Below are 24326 nucleotides of genomic sequence, written 5' to 3'. Positions count from 1 at the left end.
ATCTCTTGGCCACCTGTCACTATGCAAGTTACTAAAGATTTCTGATGAATAAAAATTACTTTAAACACATACAAAGTTTATCTATTTATGAAAGGCCTAAGACCTTATTAAATGCATTAAAAATAAAGCATACCTCAATATGGAGGTCCATCTCCTGGCTCAGTTTGATCTGTAAATCTCTGGATGGAATATCATAAGTCTGTGAAAGGCTCTGGAGTTTAACTTGCAGTTCATTCTGCTTTTCTACTTCCTGAATAAAAGCCATTTCAATTTTATTGATGGACTCATGTTGCTCTTCCTTTATCCTTGTAATGAAGCTTAACACGTACTTGAAGAAAAAGATAAACCAAAAATGAGCCGTTACAGTTAGGAGGTGTTCAGCGTCTGAGATGTGAGGTCTTGCTTACTGACAGATGATAAAGAAGGAGGCACCTTGGGAAAGTAACCCTCCCAGATGGCTGCTTCCAGAGCTGACTTCCTACTGGATCTAGCTTGTACTCGGTGGTTTTCACATGAAACATGGTCCTTTCTGTAAGCTCCTTTCCCTGTTATCTCAGATTTTTAATTATGTGTGAGGGTGTTTTGCTTACATGCATATCTGCATTACACATGTGTGTGGTGTCCACAGGGGCCGGAAGAGGGCATTGGATCTTCTAGAACTGGAGCTCCAGTTGCCCATGAGTCGCAGTATCGGCTGAGAGTGAGTCCCAAGTCCCCTGGAGGAGCAGCCAGGAACCTCAGCCACAGAGCCTTCTCTGCAGCCTTATTATATAAATCCTGGTTAAACTGCCAATCCTTCCACCACACATTTGAGATTTATAAAAATGCTATCCTATTTCATTTTATATAAAGTTATATGGTTGTCGTGGGAGTTCAGGTGCCCATGGGCTGAGGAGAGAGCACCTGGAGCCCGCAGCTGCAGGCGCTGTGGGCTGCCCTGACCAGGGTGTTAGGAGCTGACCTGGGTTCTCTGTACAAACAGTAAATACTCTTAGTTGCCAAGCCACATTTCCAGCCCAGTTTTAGACTTTCAAAATACTCTAACATTCTTGTCTAATTGGCCCCCAAATGTCATATGCTCCAGGATTCCCTTGTCAAGCCTATTTAGAGGTCTGGCTTGAAGGTCATGATAATTTTAACGATATAACATTCCCCAGTCCTCATAAATTTGGGTATCTGACTGTCAGGATCCGTGAGAGAATTATCAGAACCTTGGGAACAATTTTCCAAGTTGTGGAACCAACCCTTAACTTTGTGATTTGACCTTTTCTCTAAAGCACCAAGTGCCTTGACTATGCCCACCGATGAGTCCATTTTCATCACCCAAGTGAGGGCTGCCTTTATTCCATATTCCAGCTGACGTGTGGCTACTCCAGGCCATACTGTCATTTGTGTGCTTGTTTGTGTCTGCGTTATGACCAAGGCTGATGTTGGGCCTCTTCATCAGACACTTTCCACCCTATTTTTTTTTGAGGCAGGATGTCTCACTGTGCTCTGAGTTCATCAATTCAGCTGGTGGTTAGGAGGCCCCAGATCCCATCACCTTCTCTGCAGCTCTGGGATCACAGGTGTGTCCTGTCAAGCTGGCTTTTAACAAGAGTGCTGGGATCCCAGACTCAGGTCCGGATGCTAGCATGGTAAGCACTCCACTGGCTGAATCATTTCCAGGCCTCCAGCCTCACTGCAAGGGGTTTCCAAAAGCGGCCCTCGTGCTTGGCTCTTCTCTTCCTTTGGCTTGTTTAGCCTGGAGGCCGTGTCTGGCTCTCCTGGACACGTTTGAGCTTCCTCTTACCCTAATGCTCTCACCTGCATGCCTGCCCTTGCTACTGACAAACCCCAGGTCCAGCTAGAGGCCTTCTTTGTTTTTCTTCTTGAGTGGTACAAGATGAGAACTCCAGTTTCAATGCACCTCAATCTTAGCTGATCTCCCCTGCCCATTCTTCACCTGTCTTGTCACTCTCTCTAAGAGGAGTCACCGCAAGCTGGCCAAGCATGTCTCGGGACTTCACCATAGTTCTTTCTTCCCTCCGTCGTCTACCATTTGGACCTACTCTTCCCAGCTGCTGGGATCTCTTTCCGTCTGTGTATCCGCTCTACCCTAGAGAACATTCTTTGGCAGTACAATCATACAGTATCTCACTGGACCACTTTATTGGTTTCTCCTTGCCACTGTATACAACCTCTCAAACTTGTGTTTGTTTATTCTACAGTAGCGTCGATTAAAATGGTAACCCAACTTGGTTCCTGCAACTTCTTAAATGAACGAACGTTCACTGGCTCCGTATCATCTCCACAGTGAACCTCGAGCTTTACCGCTGAGTCTGGCTTCCACAGTCTTATTTTACATACCCTAGAAAATGATAAGGTTCACAAGGAGCACCTGCAGGGTTCTAGAAGCAGGAAGTAACTGCTGGAGGAGACCGGCCAGTCAGGTTGCTGAGAGGAGATCTCCATGTTGCAGGAGGCTGCAGGGGTGCAGCTTCCCGAGACATCACCCCTTTTGGAATGAGCTTTTGGCCAATGCAGCTATTTTGAGTCAGCCCTGAGTAACCTCTCATAAACCATGACCCCCCGAAATTCATTGGTTCACTGTGACCCCAATAAACTCACTGGCCTACTGAGCCAGTGCAATTGTTATTTTGGTCTGTTATGGAATCCCTATGCAGGGTGAATAGACGTGTTACGTATCCCCAGAAAAAAATCTGCCACATAACAAGCTGTCCACACCTCTATGACTGCACTTACTCCCTTCACAAGGCTGCCTCACCAGACTCTGAGACCTGTGAGATGTGAGCACCCTCACCTGGTCTCTAGGCTTACAGGCAGAGCTCAGGTTTCGTTGAATGAATCCCAGCTTCAGACCCATTCAATCTTTAATTTGGTGGCTAATATGAATAGTATATGTTAGCTCCTAAAGGACTTAAAAGTACATTGAAATGTATAACTGAAATTATAATTACACCAATATGAGGCTAATATTAAAAAAAGGTGGTACCTTAAGTTTCTTCAGGACTCTGTGGAATTCCACGGAACATCTCTGGTTTGCAGCAAGAAGCTTTTCAATCTCTTTGGTTTGTGTGTGTGGAGGTGAGAGCTTTGTTTTTACAGTACTTGACAGCTCCTTCTGGCTTTTAGTTTCTCTCTCCATGTCAAGAGAGAATCCATTCAAGCACTCATAATCATTAGCCATTTCTGAGTATCTTTTCAGGAGTTTCTAAAGGAAATTAGAATTTATTATAATGAATGCTAGAATTGTAATATTGGAAAAAAGAAATTAAGACCTTTGTGTTTAAAAGATAAAGGAAACAGTGATTTTTAGATTGTAGAAATAATGTATAATAGTGTGAAAATTAACCAGAGGCAAATACAATAAAAAAAAACCAACACTTCTTTTACTCTTGAATAAATTTACTATGGACCATACCCCATGCCTGAGCTGGCTTGTGTTTATAAAAAGCAGACAGTCTGCGGTAACTCTGCTGTGCCTGCCCCTGCCCTTGTGGGGTAGCCATCCCCCACACTTCTGTGATCTGCTGGTCCTGCTGACGCTGTTGCTCTGCCACCTCTGTCCAGGGATTAAAATTCATCTTTCAAATGGGCTCTCGGCTCATACCCAACTCTCAATCCTTAGAGATTTCTAAATGTAGGTCAGATTGTGCCTCCCAAGGTTAAACTCTCTAGCAGACCCCCTCCCACTCAGAGCAAGCCCTGAATCCTTTCATGGCCCCCAGCCTACTCCTTCACTATCTCTGACTTTGCTTCTCAGTGGCTTTCTCTCTTGAAATTCTGCCTCAGGACCTTTGTACTCACAGTTTGTCCTATCTACAGCAGTCTTCCCCAAGTGAACTGAACCCTTCAGTGTTTTTAGAGAATTGCTCAGTATCACTTTCCCACACAGGCCTTAAAAAAGAAACCATGAACTGCCACTGTGTCACGTCCATGTATACACATAAGTAGCTGTGCTAGGCGACACAAACACCTAAATGCTTAGGGAAACATTTGCTACTGTCTATTCACTACTCCCTTTAATTCCACCTTGGGCCGCACAGGATGCTTTTGGAGCAGTAGCAACAGTGGCACAGAGGCTCCAGGGTTCTTACTTCTATCCTGAAGCACTTTTCTCGAAGTCTTCCTGTACAGTGTTGCTCTCCACCACAGAGCAACCCCTTTCCATATTTCATGGTCTCTTCATGGTTCTGCTGGGCCTGGTTCAAAGAAATACATAGCAATAACCACATTCACATAGCAAGCCTAGTCAAACATGCTTATACTTTACATCATGTTTCAGTAAAGGAATTAAATATTTCACTGTGATCTAATAACAGTAACAAAAGGGAGTGATATTACTGTCAAGTCACATAGTGAGTGACTTAAACTCACTGAAGGAACACATGGGAGAAGCACGTGATTTCTAGAGAAAGCCTTGCTCGTTATTCTGGTTCGTATTCTCACAAATGTTTACATTAGAATTATTGTCACCAACTAAACTTGACAGAATACCCAAGCCCTGTATAGTCTTCCCAGGACCCTGGGCTGGAAAATTCAAATTTCATTTATATTTTTCTACATTACTAAAAAGCTCAGAACAGACCTCCCTCCCCATTTTGACCACTGTTTAGCTTGGCCACTGTGGCACCTAAAATAGCTGCTTGGTACAAACAAATGAAGTCTGTGTGTAAGGTTGGACAGCCCTACATGCACTAGACTCCGAAGCATCTAACGTTTCTGGCAACACTGCACACAATGCTTTCTCCTTCAACCTCCACACATGAAAATAAAAACAGCTATAGATTTACTTTACATACCTATTTGTATAATTTTCTGCTTCTTTTTAGAGGACTGAATTAAACTTCTAAAGATTATTGTGAAATAAAGTCAAGAAAACCCTCACTTTTAATACTTACTTTGCTATTTTCTTTCTAACTTCAGTAATAAAGGCCTGTTCATTCCTAGAGGTTTATTAATAGAGGAAATGGAGGCATTTAATCTTTGGCAAATGCAGTCTTTGAAATACCCCCCTTTCACTTAAAATAATGTTAGTTTCTTTTTGTTGTTTGTTTCAGAAACTTAGAAGGACAACAGTGTATTTAATAAATCTTTTCTTAAGAATGAATAGTTTTCTGAAACACACTGTGGCTTTTGTGGTTCCTTTTTGTGAGATAATTACTGAACGTTTCCCATAACATTTTACTATCAACAGAAGTTTCTAGAAAAAAAAATTTGGGGGGGGGTAAGTAGGCGACAGGGGAGACCAGCAACCCACAATCCAGACAAAACACACTGGTCATTACCCTTAAGAACCATGTCTTGCCAGGCGGTGGTGGCGCACGCCTTTAATCCCAGCACTTGGGAGGCAGAGGCTAGCCTGGTCTACAGAGTGAGTTCCAGGACAGCCAGAGCTACACAGAGAAACCCTGCCTTGAAAAAACAAAACAAAACAAAACAAAACAAAACAAAACAAAAAAAAGAACCATGTCTTACAGCCACTAAGCAGAGGATGATCTGAACTCATTCTTATTATTAAGTTTCTTACGGTTTCTCTGCATCCTTTTTCCATTTTGAGAGACTCTTTTTATCATTTATCCCGTTTAGCTCACTGTTTTCTTATTGCTTCAAGGTTTTTGTGAACTTTCTTAATCAAATATAAGTTATCTTTACCCACACTTTTCATATGCAAATTCTGGGCCTCAAACGGCTTCAAAAATACTTAATTTCCTCTACTTTTAAAATAAACTTTACTAACATCTTCCACTTTAAGCTGAAGCTCTTCTTTCTGAAGTTCTTAGATCTTGATTGACATAATTATAAAATAGATCAGAACAAAGAATTTCTTCAAGAAAGGGTAATGACTACTTGTATGTATATATGTATGCATATACACACACGTACACACATATACCAAGTACCTTTATCTGAAATACTCACAATCAGTGTTTCAGATCTTACAGTGTTTGCAGTCTTGACTTTACTGGTTGAAAATTCACGATCTGAAATTCTCTCAAATTCAAGTTTTTTGAGCTTTACTCTAACCCAAAACCTTTCTAAAATCAACCATTTCAAATACCAAAATCCTTAGCACATATTTTTGTATTTTATTATCTCTTCTTAATGAGTAATTACTTTTAACACACTCAAAGAAAACTCCATGCTCAGTTAGAAAGAAGCTCTAAGCCTGCCTGGGTCTAAGAGGGCCAAAGGACCAGATTCCAGGCTCGGGCCCTACCTTTCCCTCAGTGCTGCACCCAATGAATTCCAGGACTTGTTTTCTTTATCATTATCTTTTAAGGTCAATACCGCATAAATAATGTAGGCTTAGAATTCCAACATATGGATAAACCCCATATGTCCTGGAATTGGATGCTTGGCTTGCTTTTAGATTTTGGTCACCACAAATCACTCTACCCTCAACATTGTTCTATTCTCGCCCAGTCAGAGAACAAAGTGGTAAGGTAAACTCTTGGAAGTGGTACTGCCGAACCAAATGTATCCAGTGCACAAAGAGACACTGCTAAGCTGGAAAGATGCTGGCTCAGCAGTGGAGAGCACTAACTGTGTGTTCAGCTCCAAGAGATCCAACTTCTGATTCTAGCCATTGCAGGTGCCAGATACACAGACAGACAGACACACAGGAAGGGAGAGAGAAAGCAGGGAGGGAGAGAGTGAGGGAGAGGGAGGGAGGGAGGGAGGGAAGGAGAGAGTGAGGTAGAGGGAGGGAGGGAGAGAGAAAGAAGAAAGAGGAAAAAGAGAGGAGAGATGGAGAGAGAAAGAGAAAGAGAGAGGGAGAGAGAGAAACACCTATGGATCCTGAATCTTCAAGAGTGGTGTCTCTAAATAGAAGAAGCACACTCACCTTAAACATGGTTTCCCTTAGGTTATCCTTGAGCTGGTCTCTCTCCATTCTCAGTATCTCTCCAATTCTCTTTAGATCATCTCTTTCTTTTACTACAGATTTCATTTCTTCAAGGTTTTCGTGAATCTTCTGAGCCAGACTTAAATTCTCCATCTCTATCTTACTCAGAGTTAAGCCCTGCTCCTTGAGCTGCTTCTTGGTTTCCCCAGCATCTGCTTTTAACTTATGAAGCTGAAGCTCACTTGCCTTAAGTTCTTGAACCTGAAGACATGAAATCACGCTAGGTTTCAGACTCTTTTAAAAGAAACCTTGATGTTTGATTTTTTAGACTTAATTTTTTATTATTGTTTTACATTACAGTTAAAGGATTTTAGCCTACATGTTAGTCTATGGATCCAGGTTAGTACATGTTAGTACATGGATACAAGTGCCCACGGGAAGTCTTCTGGAAATGGAGGCAAGACAGCTGTGAGCTGCCACATAGGTTGTGAGAATCAAACCAGCACCCTCTAAAGAGGATGGTTGAGCTATCTCTCCAGCTCAGAAAGCTTAATTCATTTTCCACTGTGTGTGGGTGAGGCGCTCACTATGAGGAGCGTCTGGAGCTGGAGGGCCAGGTTTTGAGGCACCTGACATGGATACTGAACACTGAGCTCAGGTCTTCTGCAAGGGCAGTGCCTCTTAGCTACTGAGCCATCTCTCCAGGCCAGGCCAAGGACTATTTTAAAAGAAAGATAAGGAATACTTTTTGCTGGGAGTGGTCCTGCTTGCCTTTACTCCCACTGTGTACAAGGGCTGGGAGAGAGAAGTTTCTACACTGACTGAGACAGTGATCATCTGTATAATGTTCTGCTAACGGTGCCCAGTTCTCTCTTGAGGTATGACATACATAAAGTACACTAATCTTAATGCAGAGCTCAGTTCATTCCATTTTCATTTTCCCACCATTGCAAATGAAGCTGCTATGAATATTCTTGCAGACTGTTTAGAAGAATTTTCTTTGTCCTTTTCTGTATACACCCAAGGAACAGAAATACCAGGCTTACAGTGAATACCATCAAACTGTTTCCCAGTGTGGCTGAACCTTTATATCCTCAAAGGCTTTAAGGCATGAACAAATGAGATGCCCAATCAATACCTTTTCTTGTAATTTAATGTTTGTGTTCTCTAACTCCGTTTTCATATTTGATACTTCCTCTGTCTTCTTAGACACAGCTCCCAGGAGTCTGTCAATGGTGTCCTGGTGCTCCTTCAGATTCATGGCAGCAATTCTTAGTTTCTCTTGCTTTTCCAGATCCTTAAAAAAGGGACATTATCTTAACATTAAGTAGCATTTTAGAAAATAAGTGATATATTTTCTTAGTAAAAATAATCGTGTTTTTACTTTTTTTCTTGTGGACCTGGGGATTGAACTGAGGACCACTGTACAAGCAAGCAGATGCTCTGCTGAGTGGTACTATCAGTCAGCTTTTACTTCTAAAAAATTTACCTCAAGTTACCACCACCGCCACCGCCACCGCCACCACGACGTGTGTGGGAGCGTCCCGTGAAGCCAGTGGACAGGCCTGTGGTCCATTTGCTCTCCTTCCTTTCCACAGGCAGGTTACTGAGACCAAGCTCACATCACCAGGCTTGTGCAGCAACTGCTGTCCCTGATGAAGCCCATCATGGGTCCTGCTTTTACACCGTAGTGATCCTTATTCTTCCCGTTTCCCATACTCCTACTTTAAGAAGCCAACACACCGCACATAATTTGCTTACCAAACTGCTTCCCTCTTAATGTTTTTCCGAGTTGCAGAACAGGACACTGAGAGCAATGTTTTTAAAAAACTTGTACAACATTTTGGCATTTTGCTTGTACTTACCAGTTTCTTCCTAAGATACATTTAGGCTGCTTCCTATTTTTAACACCAACTATTATAACCAAACAACTTTAGGGTCTATTTGTGTATATGTTTATGTATACACTCATATGCATACATATTTAACAACCGAATCAAGATGTATCTAGGCTAAAACTCATAAATATAAGTGCTGAATTCAAAAAGGTTAATACCAAACTGCCTATCCAAACGACTATTATTCCTTTGCCACCATGAGACTCACTATTCCTTGGTCCTTAGAGACCTGCTAGGGTAGAACAAGAACTTACACTTGCTTCAGTTTGTTGAAGACTTTTCCTTAGTTGGTCTTGCTCTTCTCTGAGGGCTTCATCCATAATTTTTAGGCCATCGTTTTCCTTAGTGACAAGTGCTATTTCTTTAAGGTTTTCATTAAGTTGTTGAGTTAATTTTAACTTTTCCATTTCTATGCTTTCCAGAGTCGAATTCTGGGCTTCGAGCTGCTTCTTCAATTGCTCCATTTGATCCATAGTTTCTCTGAGATCAGCTTTTACTTGAGAAAGTTGATGTTCTTTTTCCTGGAGTTCTTGGCTCTTAAGATAATCATATAATAAGTTAAGAGTGTTAGACATATGAACAAAAATGCAAACAACAGTCTTAAAATCAGCAAATCTGTGCCTTCGAATTTAGACATGTTCACAGCCTGTTTCATCATAGAGAAGATCTGGTTTGTCCCCCAATTATTCAGGTTAAAAAATACCTGTGCTTCTAAGGTAGCATTTGTGTGCTTCAAGTCCCCTTGAATATGTGACATTTCATCTGTGTAGTCAGACACCATCTTTCTGAGCTTGTCGATAGTTTCCTGGTGCTCTTGCAGATGCAGATGCACAACTCTTAGCTCTTCCTCTTTTTCCAGACCCTTAATAATTAGAGAAAGAAAGACATTGAAAGAAATACATGTCAAACAGAAGGAAGGAAAAGTTCTCTCGTCCTCCCTCTTCATGGCTTCCCAGGCTTCACTCTTTTGAGTTGTTTTAGATATGACCACACAATCTTAATAAACCATTGCCAGCCTGTCTTTCCCCAGGACAGGTCATTGCTATGCAGTGTCCAGTCTATTTGTTATCTACGGTTCCTTGATCCATGATGCAAACATGCTGTGCTTATGTTACCAGTCTCCTACTAATGGGCAGCAAACAACCTACAGCTAGCTATCTTTGCACAAGTGTGTCAATGTGCACAACGTAAAGAGCTACGTCTAAAGTCTTCAGGACCAATGCTATACTCCTGCCCACCCTGAAGCCCAGTGGTCTTTAGGACATTAAGGTTGCACCTTGCCAGAGATGGCACTCACTTTGGTTACTGTTTCCTCGAGGCTCCTCTTCAGTTGGTCTCTCTCTGCTGTGAGGCGCTCCTCCACACTCCAAAGCTCATCTCTTTCTTTTGCTACAGATCTCATTTCTTCAAGGGCTTCATGAAGTCTCTGAGTCAAGTTTACATTCTGCATTTCCACCTTTTCCAGACTTGACTTCTGGGCCTCCAACTGCTCGTTCAAGCGGTCCATTTCACATCTGTTTCCTTGAGTCTCATTAATCTTCAGTGCAAGCCATTCAGACTCTTTGTTCTGAAGTTCTTGGAGCTAAGAAGATATAACAAGTTAGGTCAGAGGTACACAGAAGTGGGTTTTGTCTGTTTTTAAGAGAAAGAAATGTCCCTAAATCAAGGCAAAAGCTTTTATGTAGTCATTCAGATGCATATGAATAGTTTTTAGCTCCTTTTTCTTTATCATTTCAGAAACCTAATAGGTGCAGCACAGTCATCTCGTCTGCACTGTTCCCCACAGCAGCAGCAGCAGCAACAGCAGCAGCAGCAGCAGCAGCAACAGCAGCAGCAGCAGCAGCAGCAGCAGCAGCAGCAGCAGCAGCAGCAGCAACAGCAGCAGCAGCAGCAGCAGCCTCACCTTAGTGCTGATTTCCTCAATGCTTTCTCTCTGCTTCTCACTCTCCACACGAAGAGCCTCTTGTATTCTTCTCAGCTCTTCTCTTTCCTTAATTAGGACTTTTATTTCCTCTTGACTTTCTTCAAGTTGTTTATTCAACTGGAGCCTGTCACTTTCTACATTCTCCAGTGCTGAGTCCTTGGCAAGGAGAAGTGCCCTGACTCCGTCTAGTTCATCCATCTTCCCTTGAGCCTCACTAGTTTCTTTTATTTTAAGTTGTTCCTGTTTCTCATAGAGTTCCTGAACCTTTAACCAATGATAAATAAGTTATCAGAACAACATATACAGGTATATTCTCTCTCTCATTTTAAGGAAAAACACAAAATAGGTTGCAACATAATTCAGTATGTAAACAGTCTTCAAGTTAGCAATCTCCTTCTAGTTTCCTCCCACTGCTTTTCACCTTCAATTTACCTTTCTTGAAAGTTCAGCTGTGGTTGACTCTAGTTGTCCCCGCAGACTTGATAGCTCAGCTTCCTTCTGGGAGAAGCTCATTTTTAGGGAGTCAAGTTTGTTCTCTTGTTCTTTCAGGCAACAGCGAGCAAGGTTAAGTTCCTCTTCAGTTTGCAGATGCTTTAGTATTAGAGAAAATTATGAGATGGTTACAGAAATATAACCATCATATTATAATTAACTTTTTTTTTTTTTAAAAATGATTTAGTCATAAGGGAAATATTTGCTCATAAAAGGCCTTGAGAAATACAGTGCAAAGAGGAAACTTTTTTATCTGTGACTTCTCTGAGATGCTGTGACTGCTCATGTTCTGCCTGGGGAACCTGCTGCAGGCACAGTAATTCATCTTTCTCGATTGGCCAGTATAGCATGATAACCCCAGGGGCGCAGCAGTGGTATGCATGCCTTGGTGGTAACCAACAGCTCTCATTAGACTTAAGACCTGCTCAACAAAACGGAAATAATACCTGGGACTAGACAGCTAAGCAACTACTCAGGGCTGGTGAAGTCATAGGTCTCGGAGGAGAATCTACAAACAGCTTTACTAAACCAGCACGATCCTGGCTGCATCCTGAATATTTGCTCTTTTACTAACTTGAGCATTTCTTCTTCTCTCTACCTTTGCAGTGTTCCTCGGTTGTTCAACTTCACTGATTCGTTACTTTAGTAGACTCACTGTCCCTCCCTACCACATTGTGGGGCTGTTTTTGTTTGTGTAGACCTTCTTGCATTTTATGGGAATCTCAGGACAATACATTTGATAACTAAATATAATAGACAGAATCCAATGGCTCATTACAGGGTAATCCTTCCACACTCTTCCATTCCCCAGTTAATACTTTTTTTATGTTTACACACACACACACACACACACACTTTTTTTTTTTATGTTTTAAACTCCTATGTCCTTGTATTCTGTCTGTGTACCATAACTGTGCCTGCCAGAAGAGCATGTCAAAGCCCCTGGCACTGGAGTACAGATGGTTGTGAGCCATCATGTGTGCTGGGAATTGAACTTGGGACCTCTGCAAGAACAGCAAGTGCTCTTAACTCCTGAGCCATCTCTCCAGCCCCAGTTAATATGTTTTAACTCAGGGTTCACTTTATTGTCAAGTATTTCACTAGATAAAGGCTGGAGATAAAACAGTCTTTTTGTTCCCTGCATCTATGATTTCTACTAGAATCACATTTTTAGGGAAAAAGACAGATACTGTGCTAAATCTCACCAAACTGAGGAGATAGGCTATTCAGGACAATGATGCCAGGTATACTTACTATCATGGGTCATTAGGAAGGGCTTTCTCGGGGACAGAAAACAGAGCTGAAGAATAAAAACATTCTACAAAGTTCTGTATGTAAGTGCTGCAGGTAGGCAGATGATCAGAGCATTAAAAACTGAGAAGCACAAAGGATCAGAGAAGAGTGTCTCAGGAAGGATGAGCTACAGCAAGGTGACCACCAGCAGGCTCTATGCTCCTGGGACTCACGGGCCATGCAGTGGATTCTAGTTTTTAAAGAGCCACAGTACATAGTAAACAAATTAAAAAAGAAAACACTTTATCCCCAGAATGGGAACTTTTTTAGACATGTGTAAGAATGAATGTATCAGGGCTGGAGAGCTGGCGCAATGGCTAAGAGAACTTGTTTAAAAGGACCTGGGCTCCATTCCCAGCAATTCCATGGACGCTCATCACTTCTTTGAGCCTCAGGCACACAAAATACACATATGCACAAAATAAAAATAAATCCACAACAAAATGAATGTGGGGAGCTAGAAAGAAATAATGGTGCACTAGGGTACTGGTAATATGAATAGAAAAATGGGAGGGTTTTAATACAGGTCACACACATACATGTACGTGTACACAACCCCCCACAAAGTTTGGAAACTGCATTAGAGAGTGAGTGAAGGGAAGACAGAGTCAGAGTAGGACTGATTTCCAGGGTTCTATCAGAAGCCATAATGATGACAGTAATACTTTACAGAGAAAAGGGTCTGACAATTTAACACAGGCTCTTACTTATTTGTCTCGGGCGCTGCCCTTAATACAGTGCTGTCTCAGCTCCAGTCTGATAGCCCCGTCTCAGGACTCAGATTACAGTTCCTTATGCCAGGCATGGCAGGTGGTGGGGCGGGGTGGGGTGGGGTGGGGTGGGATGGGAAGGTGATCATTTTTTCTGATTTACTTTTTCTGTGATTAAAGCACTGACTCTTCTAAGTTAATTTTGAATACTCAAGAAGAAAGATATTCTGATGTTTGTTTCTTTATATTCAGTTGCATTTTTAATTATTCTATTTCTAGTCACTCTTTGGTTAAGAAACATTTGCAGAAAGTGAGCAGTAAGATTTTAAGTGTGACACAAGCATGTGTTTAAATGTGACACAACTCAATTCTGGAAAAAAAAACCAAAACCCCACTAGTTTAAGTAGGAAGTGGTACACATGACCTGTATCCTAGGACTGAGAGAGGGGAGGCAGAAGAATTATGAGTTCAAGACCAAGTTTGGCCACGTGACACTGTATCTGAAAAGTAAACGAAAAACTCACATTAGCCAAAGTTCTTCTTGCATCTTCTTTCAGCTGGGCACACTCAACCTGAAGTGCTTCCTGTGTCCTTCTCAGGTCTTCTCTCTCTTTAGTGAGACAGCTGATCTCCTTCTGACTTTCTTCAAGTATCTTGGTCAGCCTAAGGTTTTCTATGTCTACGCCATCCACTGTTACTGAATGCACTGTTCTGGAATGTTCTTCCACTGGCTCCAGCTCACTCACTGTTTCTGCACCGTCCCTGGCTTCTTTTACATCAGGAAGCAGCTCTTGCTCTGGGATCTTGTAACAGTCATAAAGCACAAGGTTATTATCAAGAGATTATATCTTCTAGATGGAAAGGGTCAGGAAGACTTTATCAGCAATGACAGCGACCTTGAACCTTACAGTCTCCTTGGATCACAAGCCTCTCTTATGTGCTCACTCAATCCCTTTTGATTCTGCATAACATCTACTATAAGTATGCCATACTTTCTTGTCAGCTTAGACCCAGAGTGAACCAATCTTTACACATCATCATACTATTAACTCAGTCAGTTACAGCCTTCATTTCTAACTGGTTCCCAAATTACAAGCAAGTAAAAGTTGTCATAGGTCTTTGTGAATTTATGCAGTACATATAGCGTATTTTATATACTACATATATGTATTCTAGTCCCCACCTTTTGCTGAATCCAAATGCTACCTTCCAAGTTTTCTGTGTGCACATAGATTCCCCATTCCTCCTGGTTGTTAGCCAAACCATGTAAATTTCATATTTCTACAGGTACTACATTAGATTCAAGGAAATTTTTAAACATGCATACACACTGAGAAAAAGAACCATTTTATTATACAAGTTTCAATGCTGGCAGAAAGTAGTTTTTAAAACTGGACTTGCCCAGCTATGCCAATGCCATTTTTCCTACAGCATTTACAGCTCCTCATGGCGCCTCATTTGCCTGACTGCTCACTTACACCTTTTCCTTCTACTACAAACCAAGATGGATCTTTGTTCCTCTGTTACAGTTTTCTTTTTTTGAGACAGGGTCTTCCATAGCTCAGGAGAGCCTCAAACTTTCTGTGGAGTCCAGCCTGGTCTTGAACTCACAATTCTTTTGCTTTACCCGCAAGTTCTGAGAGTGTAGGTTGCATCAGCTCACACTGTGTCTGCCACAGTAGACAGCCACCAAACTCTTACCCAGTGGATAAACTGTAACTATGCATCTATTTTCCTTCCAAGGAGGAAGGAGACAGAAATGGCAAGGAGACATGAAGACATGACATACCTGTCCTTGTAATTCAGGGTCAATTTTTGCTGTATCCTGGGTGCTTGCTGCTTGAGCTTCTTTTTCAGAAACGCTTCTTCTTAGTTCTTTGACGATTTCTTGGTATTCTTTTAGATTTGCTCGGGCAATGTTTAGCTCTTCTTTTGCTTGTAGACCCTTGGTCAGTAAGTGAAATTTAAAGAATTTTATAGTGCTCACCCAATACTGCCTCCCTCTTTCCAGCTGAATAGGTTACTAAAGAAACACAAGATAAAGAAATGGCTGCCATTACTCACCTCGGCTTCGATTTCTCTTGCATATTCTTTAAGTTGCTTTTTCTCTATTTCAAATGACTCCTGCAATTCCTTTAGATCATTTCTTTCTTTGGTTATAGATTTCATCTCCTCATAATTTTCATGAAGTTTCTGAGCTAACTCCAGTCTCTCTGCTTCCACACGCTCCAAAGCCAGTCCTTGGTTCCTGAATTCATTCTGTAAGTTCTCCACTTCAATCACCTTTGCCTGCATCTTATTCACAGCCTCTTCTGTACTAAGAAGTTGCTGCTCTGTCTCTTGGAGTTTCTGGTTCTTAGGAGGTACAATTTTTTATAATTATTATGTTGCTAATATTTGGCCAGATTTTTATGTAGTACCATCAACAGAGCATTGTCTACCTCAATGGAAATGGATAAGCAGCATTAGAAGTAAAACTAGCCCTTAGACAGAATGCTTATGGTGGGTTAAACAATTCAAGACTATCTAGAAACTCAGAATGTGAACCTGTTTGGAAGTGGGACTTTTACAGATATAATTAGGTTAAGTATCGAGGCTAGATTCTTCTGGATTACAGTGGAGTGGTAGCCTTCCAGGGCAGCTCGGAGATACCAGTCAAAGCAAAATAACCAAAACAAAACAGGGACTTGTAGGGGGAGCTAAGGTGGGAGGAGTAAGGAGAAGAAGAGGAAAAGGAAGAGGAGGAGCTAGAGAGAGCAGAGATGTAGGAGTGATGGCAGCCACGTAGGTATGGAGAGCAGTCGTGGGTAACAACTTATATTTAGGTTAGCTAATTGGGAAACAACTCTAATTGTATGGGAATATTGTTATTGAGCATTACCAAACTTATAAAGCCTTTGATTAATCTTTAAGCATTAGAGTCTCATTTTCTTACTGGACCCTCATGAATGGAGGGATGGTCTGGGAAATGCCCAGCCTTGTAGAGACATCGTGAAAGATTGGCAGAGCCATCTCCCATGCTGGTGTCTCATGGGTGGCAGGGCTGGTGTTTCTGGCTGGCCGTTTCTAGCTGCGGCACGCATGTGGCCTCTGGCCACAGAGCATGGCGGCTGGGCTAGGCAGAGCTGCTGCAGCTTAGATAGTTGGCATGACTAGCAGCTGATTTTTAAAATAATTACTCAACAGGGACTCTTCCTTAAGCCATCAAAAGGAATGCCACTGACACTTCAACTTTTAAACCTAGATTCTGGGAGTTGGGGGCCAGCTTGGTCTGGGTAGTAAGTTCCAGGACAGCCAGAGCTACACAGTGAGACCCTGTCTCAAAGAGCAGACACACAATGAAAAAACAAGAGGGAACAATAGCAGAATGCATTTCTGTCTTGTAAGCCACTTGATGGTAATTCTGGTATTACCTTGGAAACTTACAGTTTTATCAATGGAGCAAGGTGAAATGAAAAAATTAAACTAAAAAGCCAAGAGACTAGTTAAGTATACAAACACAGATTCCAAATAATCACAATCCTCCATGATATAAATAAATAAGTAATATACACCTATCATTTATTTAAAGACAGAGTCTCAGACTATAGCTCAGGCTGGCTTAGAACACAGTAGGAAGCTCAGGCTGGTATCATACTTACTTATACTGCCTCAGCCTTCAAACTGAGTCACCATGCCTCGCTTCCCATAACATATATCAAACTGTTAGCATTCTCCAAGTTGGAGATATTTAAGATTAGAAGAATCAAAATTTATGAGCAAAATGTACAATTAGAACAAACATTCAGGAAGACAGCATGGGAAGTTCACCTTTTCCTTTAACTGTTCTTCTATTTCTGCCAATCTCTCATGCGCCCTGGAAAGTTCTTCACTCTTCTCTGTGGGATGATCCTTCTCCTGTGCAGCTATCTCTTGATGCCTCTTAAGTTCATCTCTAAGAATTCGTAACTCTTCCTGGTTTTCAATACTCTAAAAGATTTTTTTAAAAAATTAGAATTTATAATATTAGCTTACCTTTAGAAAATCAGGAATACTAAGAAATTACTTTTAACGAAAAATAAAGAAACTGAAGTGCAACTATATAGCAAAAGACAACAACTGTAAAGAGATGTCAGTCTGCTTTCAGTGGCCAGAGGACTAAAGTCACATTGTTTTTCTAATGCTTTTATGACTGGACTCAAGCACTGGCCAATGACCAGTGAGCTCAAGATGGTTCCCATTCTTGTCTGGCAGATGTGGGTTAACTCATTACTAAGATCATATGGCAACACTTGTATATGAAGGTCAACAAAACATACCAAGTCACAGAAGGAATATACCTTGTGTTTGATTGCTAATTTTCATTCAGTTTGTTGATAAACCAGATAATTCTAAATATAGAAAACTAAAATAGCAAGTGTTAGGTGCCACTGTATCCACAATGAATTTTCAAAATTATTAATTTCAATCCATACAGATTATAGAGCCTTGCAACAGATATAAAAACTGAGCCAGTGTACTGGCTGGTTTTGTGTGTCAACTTGACACAAGCTGGAGTTATCACAGAGAAAGGAGCTTCAGTTGAGGAAATGCCTCCATGAGATCCAGCTGTAAAGCATTTTCTCAATTAGTGATCAAAGGGGAAAGGCTCCTTGTGGGTAGCGCCATCCTTGGGCTGGTAGTCTTGGGTTCTATAAGAAAGCAAGCTGAGAAAGGCAGAGGAAGCAAACGAGTAACATCCCTCCATGGCCTCTACATCAGCTCCTGCTTCCTGACCTGCTTGAGTTCCAGTCCTGACTTCCTTTGGTGATGAATAGCAATGAACCCTTTTCTCCCCAACTTGCCTTCTTGGTCATGATGTTTGTAGAAGAATAGAAACCCTGACTAAGACAGCCAGGTATGGGAATACCGGCAAACATCAGTGATTTAAAACAAAATTAAAAGCAATAGTAAAAGAGAAACATTCAGGAACATATTTAACAAAATATGTATAATACCCATCAACTATAATACAACATTAAGAGAATAACTCATTAAGGATGTTCAATGGCTATTTACCTTACGAAACATGTTCAACCTCTTTTGTTACTAGGGAAAGGTACAGTAAAATAGGAACATTATCCAAAGAGCGGCTAACATTGAAAGTGTCAATACATACAAAGTGTTAGGTGAGGGGAGCTGCCAGTGTTCTATTTGCTTATGGGAATATAAAATGGTAGAACTGATCTGGAAATCAATGTGGCAAATTATTACCAGGTTAACACATAACACTTAGTAACTCTAACTTAGGCAGAGACATTTGTCATAAGTCATATAACCATATACTTCCATGACTTAATCACTGTATACAGATTATACCCAAATAAAGTTACTAAAATCTAAAATAAACAAGATAAAAAGATATGGTCAACTGTAGAGAGCTAGATCTTACCATTTCGATACTTTCCTTGAGGTCCATCTTCAATTGTTCCTTTTCTGCTCTAATACTTTCCAGTGTCTGTTGGAGTCCTCTATTCTCCTGCATCAGAGAGTCTATTTTCCTTTGTTCCTCAGTTACTCCGTTGTCCTTACCATCAACAACCAATGTGTGGATGCTTTCAGCCAGCAGATTCTGTTCATCTATGCCATTCATCTGAAACAGGAATGCATTGAAAAATTTCTTAAGTAGTTAACAACTAGTTTAATATTAGTAAAGTACCCATCACTTATATTCTGTACCACGTACTAGTCTCATATCAACACACTGACTCTCTTCTGCAGCCATAGGAGGAGGGCATTATTATTATCTCTCTTGGTAATGATGTAACTTAAATTTGAGAGAAGTAAGTTCATGTATGTAAAATCATGCAGAGAGCATGCAGCTAGCTTTGGGCTCAAGTGGTCTGGCAAGAACTGCCTAGGTGGCAGTTCACATTGCAATTTTCATGTATGAGAGGTTAAACTGACTCTGTGTGCATCCATTTATTTAAACTGATTAGATAATCCAGACATATACCTTCCTTGCCTATGCATCTTCCTTATAAATATTTTCCAAGTTTTATGACAGTATTTTGTGCTACAAAAGGGATATTGAAGACATCATTTACATCCCTGAGTGCTGACGGAATAAGGAAAAAAAAATACTTTGTTCTAAAGCAGAGAATGTGGGCTAGTCAGTGAACTGGTCCTGGACCGGTTAAAAGGAGAGGCAGCTGAACTGAGCCAAGTCGAGCAGAGCCAAGCCGCAGGGCTCCCGCCTGCTTCCTGACTAGGAATGTGATGAGACCTCACACTTGTGTTACCATAACTCCCCCAACACCGTGGGTTATACCTTTTACACTGTGAGGTAAAATAACAGATCTTTCCTTAAACTGCTTTGTTACATGTTTTGTGAAAGCAGCAAGAAAGTGACTGAAGTGACACGTGTCAGAAAGCAGCCCAAGTGACTCATGAGCTTTGGTAAAGTCATTCCTTGGGCAGACAAGTCAACAGAGTGGCGTGGCGTGGCGTGGCACCGTCTTGAAGAAGAATCTGTTATTTAAAGTAGGCATCTGTAAAAGGTCCAGACTTCTAGTGGTTTTGAGAGACACTTCATGATCTTGTCCCTATTCAACTCTCCCGTGTCTTCTCATCTCAAATTCTGTGTTCCTATCCACTGAGAGGGTTTACAAATACTTTTAAAGCTTGCTGTTACCTCAGGCTTTTATATCAACCACACTTTTTCCTGGAAATATTCTGCTATCCTAATTTCTTGCATTTTCTACTCCCCTACTTCCATCCTTCATTTGGGTAGTGTACTACTTAGGTGTCTGTTGCTGTGAAGAAACACTGGTCAGAGGCAAGCTGGGGACTTTCCCTCATCTTACAGGGCACTGTCCACCACTATGTCTGCTGTTAAAGGAAAGCAAGCTTGTAGAAGCATATGGGAAGCTCACAGGCTGTTCTTTACCTTTTGCAGAATGTCATCTCTAGCTCCTTCTTGGCCCTTTGTATGTAAATTATTAGACACTTCCTCAGCAGCTCTCGTTCTCAGTGCGTTAATTGTTTCTTGGTGTTGTTTCAAAGATTCAAGAGCATTTAGTAACTGTTCTTGAGAGTCTATGTTCTTTGTAAGAGACAAAGAAAACCATCTCATTAGAATGTGAAGCACACTAATTTTAGTTACTACTTGATCATACATAATGAGACTTCCTGCAGTTCTCACCAACTGAACCTTACCATGTTCACAGTGTCCTGAAGGTCACTTTTGAGTTGGTCCCTCTCAGTTCTCAGGCTCTCCTGGAGCTGCTTTAGTTCTTTCTTTTCTTGGGTTAAGGCTTTTACTTCCTCCAAGGTTTGCTGCAGCTTCTCAGTGAGCAGAGCTTTCTCCTTCTCTACAGACTGCAGGCTGGAGTCTCTGCTTTTTAGCTCTTCTCTCAGCTCCTCCATTTTATTTAACCTTTCTTGACATTCGACTGTCTTCTGCTCAAGTTCTTGAGTCTTGTGAGAAAGCTTTCAAGAAAAAGTGTGATAGGGTAAAAGCCAAATGCTGTATCACAGACAGACACACACATGCAGACACAACTCAAGAGAACAAAAACCCATTCCTCTTGTCAAAAGCTTGTACCAACCTCGGCCTTCATGGAATCCAAACTTAAAGCCAGGCTTTCTGCCTCTTTGGAGAGAGTCCCTATCTCCTGCTTCATCTTGTCCCTCTCCTCCAGGACCCCCTCATGTCTATGCTCGAGCTCTACGTGAAGGCTTTTCAGTGCTTGGCATTCTTCATCACTGTTTCTCTGACTCAGTTGGGAAGCAGCAAGGTCATCTTTAGTGTTTCCAATTTCCTCAAGTAAGCCTTGAATTCTACTGTCTTTATGAGCTATTTCAGAAAACAATTTTTCTCTTTCTGTTGCTATTATACAGAGCTCTTCAGATTTCTCATGCAGCTAGGGAAGAGAAGTAAAATTTAGGGCTGTTAACAAATATGATAAGATACTCTGAAGCAAGTTTCAGAAAAATTTTAAATTAAGTGAAAATCTGATTGAGGAATGGTGGTCATTTTTAAATTTGCAGCTCAGAATGGAAGTCAGAGCATCGTGCACACTGGCACTGCGAGCACCGGGCATGCATGTGGCCATTCAGCTGTCTACAGAGGACGACAATGCTCTTGTCATGACCTCTTTACTTAGCAGGTTTAAACCCGCTAATCTTTATTGCCTTTTCCATGTCCAGGTTCCAGTTAAAGAATGAATACACGGAGAAAACATCAGTAAACAGCTGACTGAGATTAATTACCAGGTAACTATTTCCTTAGCTATACTTTCAAAGTTCGTTCTGTGTTTGAGACGGAAATTCTCTGTGTAGCCTTGGGTGTCCGGGAACATTACTCTGTAGACCAGACTGACCTTGAAACCACAAAAGTCTGCCTGTCTCTGCCTCTTGAGTTCTGGGATTTTTTCTATATGACCATGTGGCAGGCACTTTATGGTTTTTCTCAACATCTGACTTACTCCCCCCCAAAATGGTTACTGACTGCAATTCAAATCTCTAAAAATTTAGTCTGTGGATAAATTATGCTTTTAAAAATTATTTAAGAAACATCATTTAAATAATTAAATAATCCACAATAGATTTATGGGTAGTTTTTTCACTGTGAAAGGGAAAGATGAGAGAGCTAAAAAGTCCACAAAAAGAAGGGCAACAGCCGAGTGTGGCTGCCGGCTTAGGAGGCAGGGCCGTACTGCTCAGTGACCGGCTTGACCACTGTGTTTTGGGAATTGAGAATAAAATCCACTGTTCTTCTCATGTACTTTAGTTGCTAAACATTCACAGCAGTGGTTCACAACCTTTCCTAATTCTGTGACCCTGTAATACAGCTCATGTGTGGAGACTCTTTCAACCATAAAATTATTTTTTCTGCTACTTCATTACTGTAATTTTGTTACTGTTATGAATTGTAATGTAAATGTGACATGCAGATTGTCATATGTGATTCTTCTGAAAGGATTGGTTAACTCCTGAAAAGTCTCCAGAGCCACTGGCTTACAGGATCAATGAAATAATGTATGCAAATTCTTTTGCAAGAAGTTTGTTACATAGTAAGCACTCAAATTCTTGGCACTTTCTTTCAAAAAGGTAGAGAGAGAAGTAAGTTGACAGGCAAACATGAGTTTGCAGGCTCATTTACTGACCTGGAAAACTTGCAGTGTCTCTAAAAACTGTCATTATTAACTGTCAACTGGCTACTTTTTGAGATTTATTTATTTTTATTATGTGTTTGGGTGTTTTGCCTGCATGTATGTCTATGCATTGTGCACATGCAGGTCCATGGAGAGCCAGGAAAAGGCTTCACTGTCCTTGGAACTGGAGTTAACAGGAGTTGTTAGTTGTAATGTTCCACTGCAAACTTACAATGTTTCCATCCCTTCCTTGCTGGTGTTTCCTGAGCCTAGGGAGGGCATATAAAATACCTGCCATGTACAGCTAAGCATGCTACAGACATCTGCTTATTTGCATTAGAGTTTTTTTTTTTTTTTGTCATAGTGATGCTATGTAAAGCTATTTCAGTCTCTCCAATGCTGAGATTATGGGCATGAAGGTATCTCCAGACACCTTCTTATCTTCTAAATTCTTTTTTCTTCAACACAGTGATATGACTAGTACCAGCAAGTGGGGGAGAGACTAAGCTAAAGCTATGTAAATATATCTGAAGACCAGACGCAGCTGCTGCACGGACTGTGTTAGGAAGCCCTTTGTTGACTATACTGAGAACACTGCTTTTCTCGTGCTCCCTAAGAGCACTGAGAGTATGGATGCAACCCTCCCCATCACATGCTCAGGCTCAGTCACCTGCTACAATGCCTCCATCTGCTCACCTCTTTCCTCAGCGCTTCCACCTCAGACGGTAAAGATTTCAACTCCGACAGCAAGGTAACTTCTTTCTGCCACATTTCTTTTTCTTCAACTTCTTTATTTAGTTCTTTTTGGAGATCAGTAATCCTTTTCTCCAATTCCAAATTAGACAATAAACCTATGTTGACAAAAGTGACCTAATTTTTAATAGATTTTAAACCACTTTTCTCAAGTCATGTCTACTGTATTTGAAACTATTTTTAATCCCTTTCATGGTGCTCACAGAACTCTTTGTGAACACTGACACCAGAGACATTTAAACTGACAACAAACTGAGAGCTTAGCAGCCATGCATTTTGGGAATGCTCTCAATTCCTTTGCATACATGTTTGGTCCATGTGCGGACATCTGAATTTGTGTAATACCTTTGCCATCTACCAGGGCGTTGAGTTTTGATATTTCTTGAAAAGCTGACTGTAATTCCTTATCCAGATCAGTCTGCATTTTCTTTTTTGCCTCCAGTTGGCGCTGATACATCTGAATGTCATTTTCCATTTGCTTACAAGAATCTGAAAGTTCATTCTATTGGAAAAACATTGAAAGTTGGCAACATTGTACTGATCTATAGTACTGCAGTACTAAAATACTATAGCACTGAACTATATACAGTATACATATACAGTATATATACCATAGCACTGAACTATATACAGTATCATATATAGTATACATACTATAGTACTGAACTATATACAGTATGCGTGTATAGTGTATACACTATAGTACTGTACTATATACAGTATGCACATACTGTACATATTCTATAGTACTGTACTATGTTTAGTGTACATGTACAGTATATATTATAGCACTGAACTATATACAGTATACACATACAGTATATATTATATACAGTATCATATGCAGTATATATACTATAGCACTGTGCTATATACAGTATCATATACAGTATATATACTAATAGTACTGAAGTATATACAGTATACATATACAGTATATACTATAGCACTGTGCTATATACAGTATCATATACAGTATATATACTATAGTACTGAACTATATACAGTATACATATACAGTATACATACTATAGCACTGAACTATATACAGTATACATATACAGTATATATACTATAGCACTGAACTATATACAGTATACATATACAGTATATATTATAGTACTGTACTATATACAGTATACACATACAGTATATATACCATAGCACTGAACTATATACAGTATACATATACAGTATATATACTATAGCACTGAACTATATACAGTATACATATACAGTATATATTATAGTACTGTACTATATACAGTATACACATACAGTATATATACC

General features: G+C 40.6%; 1 protein-coding gene across 1 annotated transcript in view; it reads right to left on the bottom strand.

Moving 5' to 3' along the window:
- Nucleotides 1–24326, bottom strand: part of Cenpe (centromere protein E) — a 79574-nt gene that overhangs the window by 16254 nt on the left and 38994 nt on the right. The window contains exons 5-24 of the mRNA XM_076933466.1: nt 23382–23538; nt 22980–23134; nt 20736–21050; nt 20344–20616; nt 20075–20230; nt 18578–18778; nt 16978–17136; nt 15232–15522; nt 14957–15112; nt 13692–13970; nt 11105–11263; nt 10652–10936; nt 10046–10330; nt 9452–9610; nt 9003–9284; nt 7989–8147; nt 6851–7111; nt 4101–4205; nt 2996–3214; nt 134–328 (exon numbers count right to left, since the gene is read on the bottom strand). Of these exons, the coding sequence (XP_076789581.1) occupies nt 134–328; nt 2996–3214; nt 4101–4205; nt 6851–7111; nt 7989–8147; nt 9003–9284; nt 9452–9610; nt 10046–10330; nt 10652–10936; nt 11105–11263; nt 13692–13970; nt 14957–15112; nt 15232–15522; nt 16978–17136; nt 18578–18778; nt 20075–20230; nt 20344–20616; nt 20736–21050; nt 22980–23134; nt 23382–23538 (4251 nt within the window). The remainder of the gene's footprint in view (nt 1–133; nt 329–2995; nt 3215–4100; nt 4206–6850; nt 7112–7988; nt 8148–9002; nt 9285–9451; nt 9611–10045; nt 10331–10651; nt 10937–11104; nt 11264–13691; nt 13971–14956; nt 15113–15231; nt 15523–16977; nt 17137–18577; nt 18779–20074; nt 20231–20343; nt 20617–20735; nt 21051–22979; nt 23135–23381; nt 23539–24326) is intronic.

Source organism: Arvicanthis niloticus, chromosome 4 (genome assembly GCF_011762505.2).
Source record: "Arvicanthis niloticus isolate mArvNil1 chromosome 4, mArvNil1.pat.X, whole genome shotgun sequence".
NCBI lineage: Eukaryota > Metazoa > Chordata > Mammalia > Rodentia > Muridae > Arvicanthis > Arvicanthis niloticus.
Note: the sequence above shows the minus strand (reverse complement) of the source record. Positions and strands in the feature narration are given on the sequence as shown.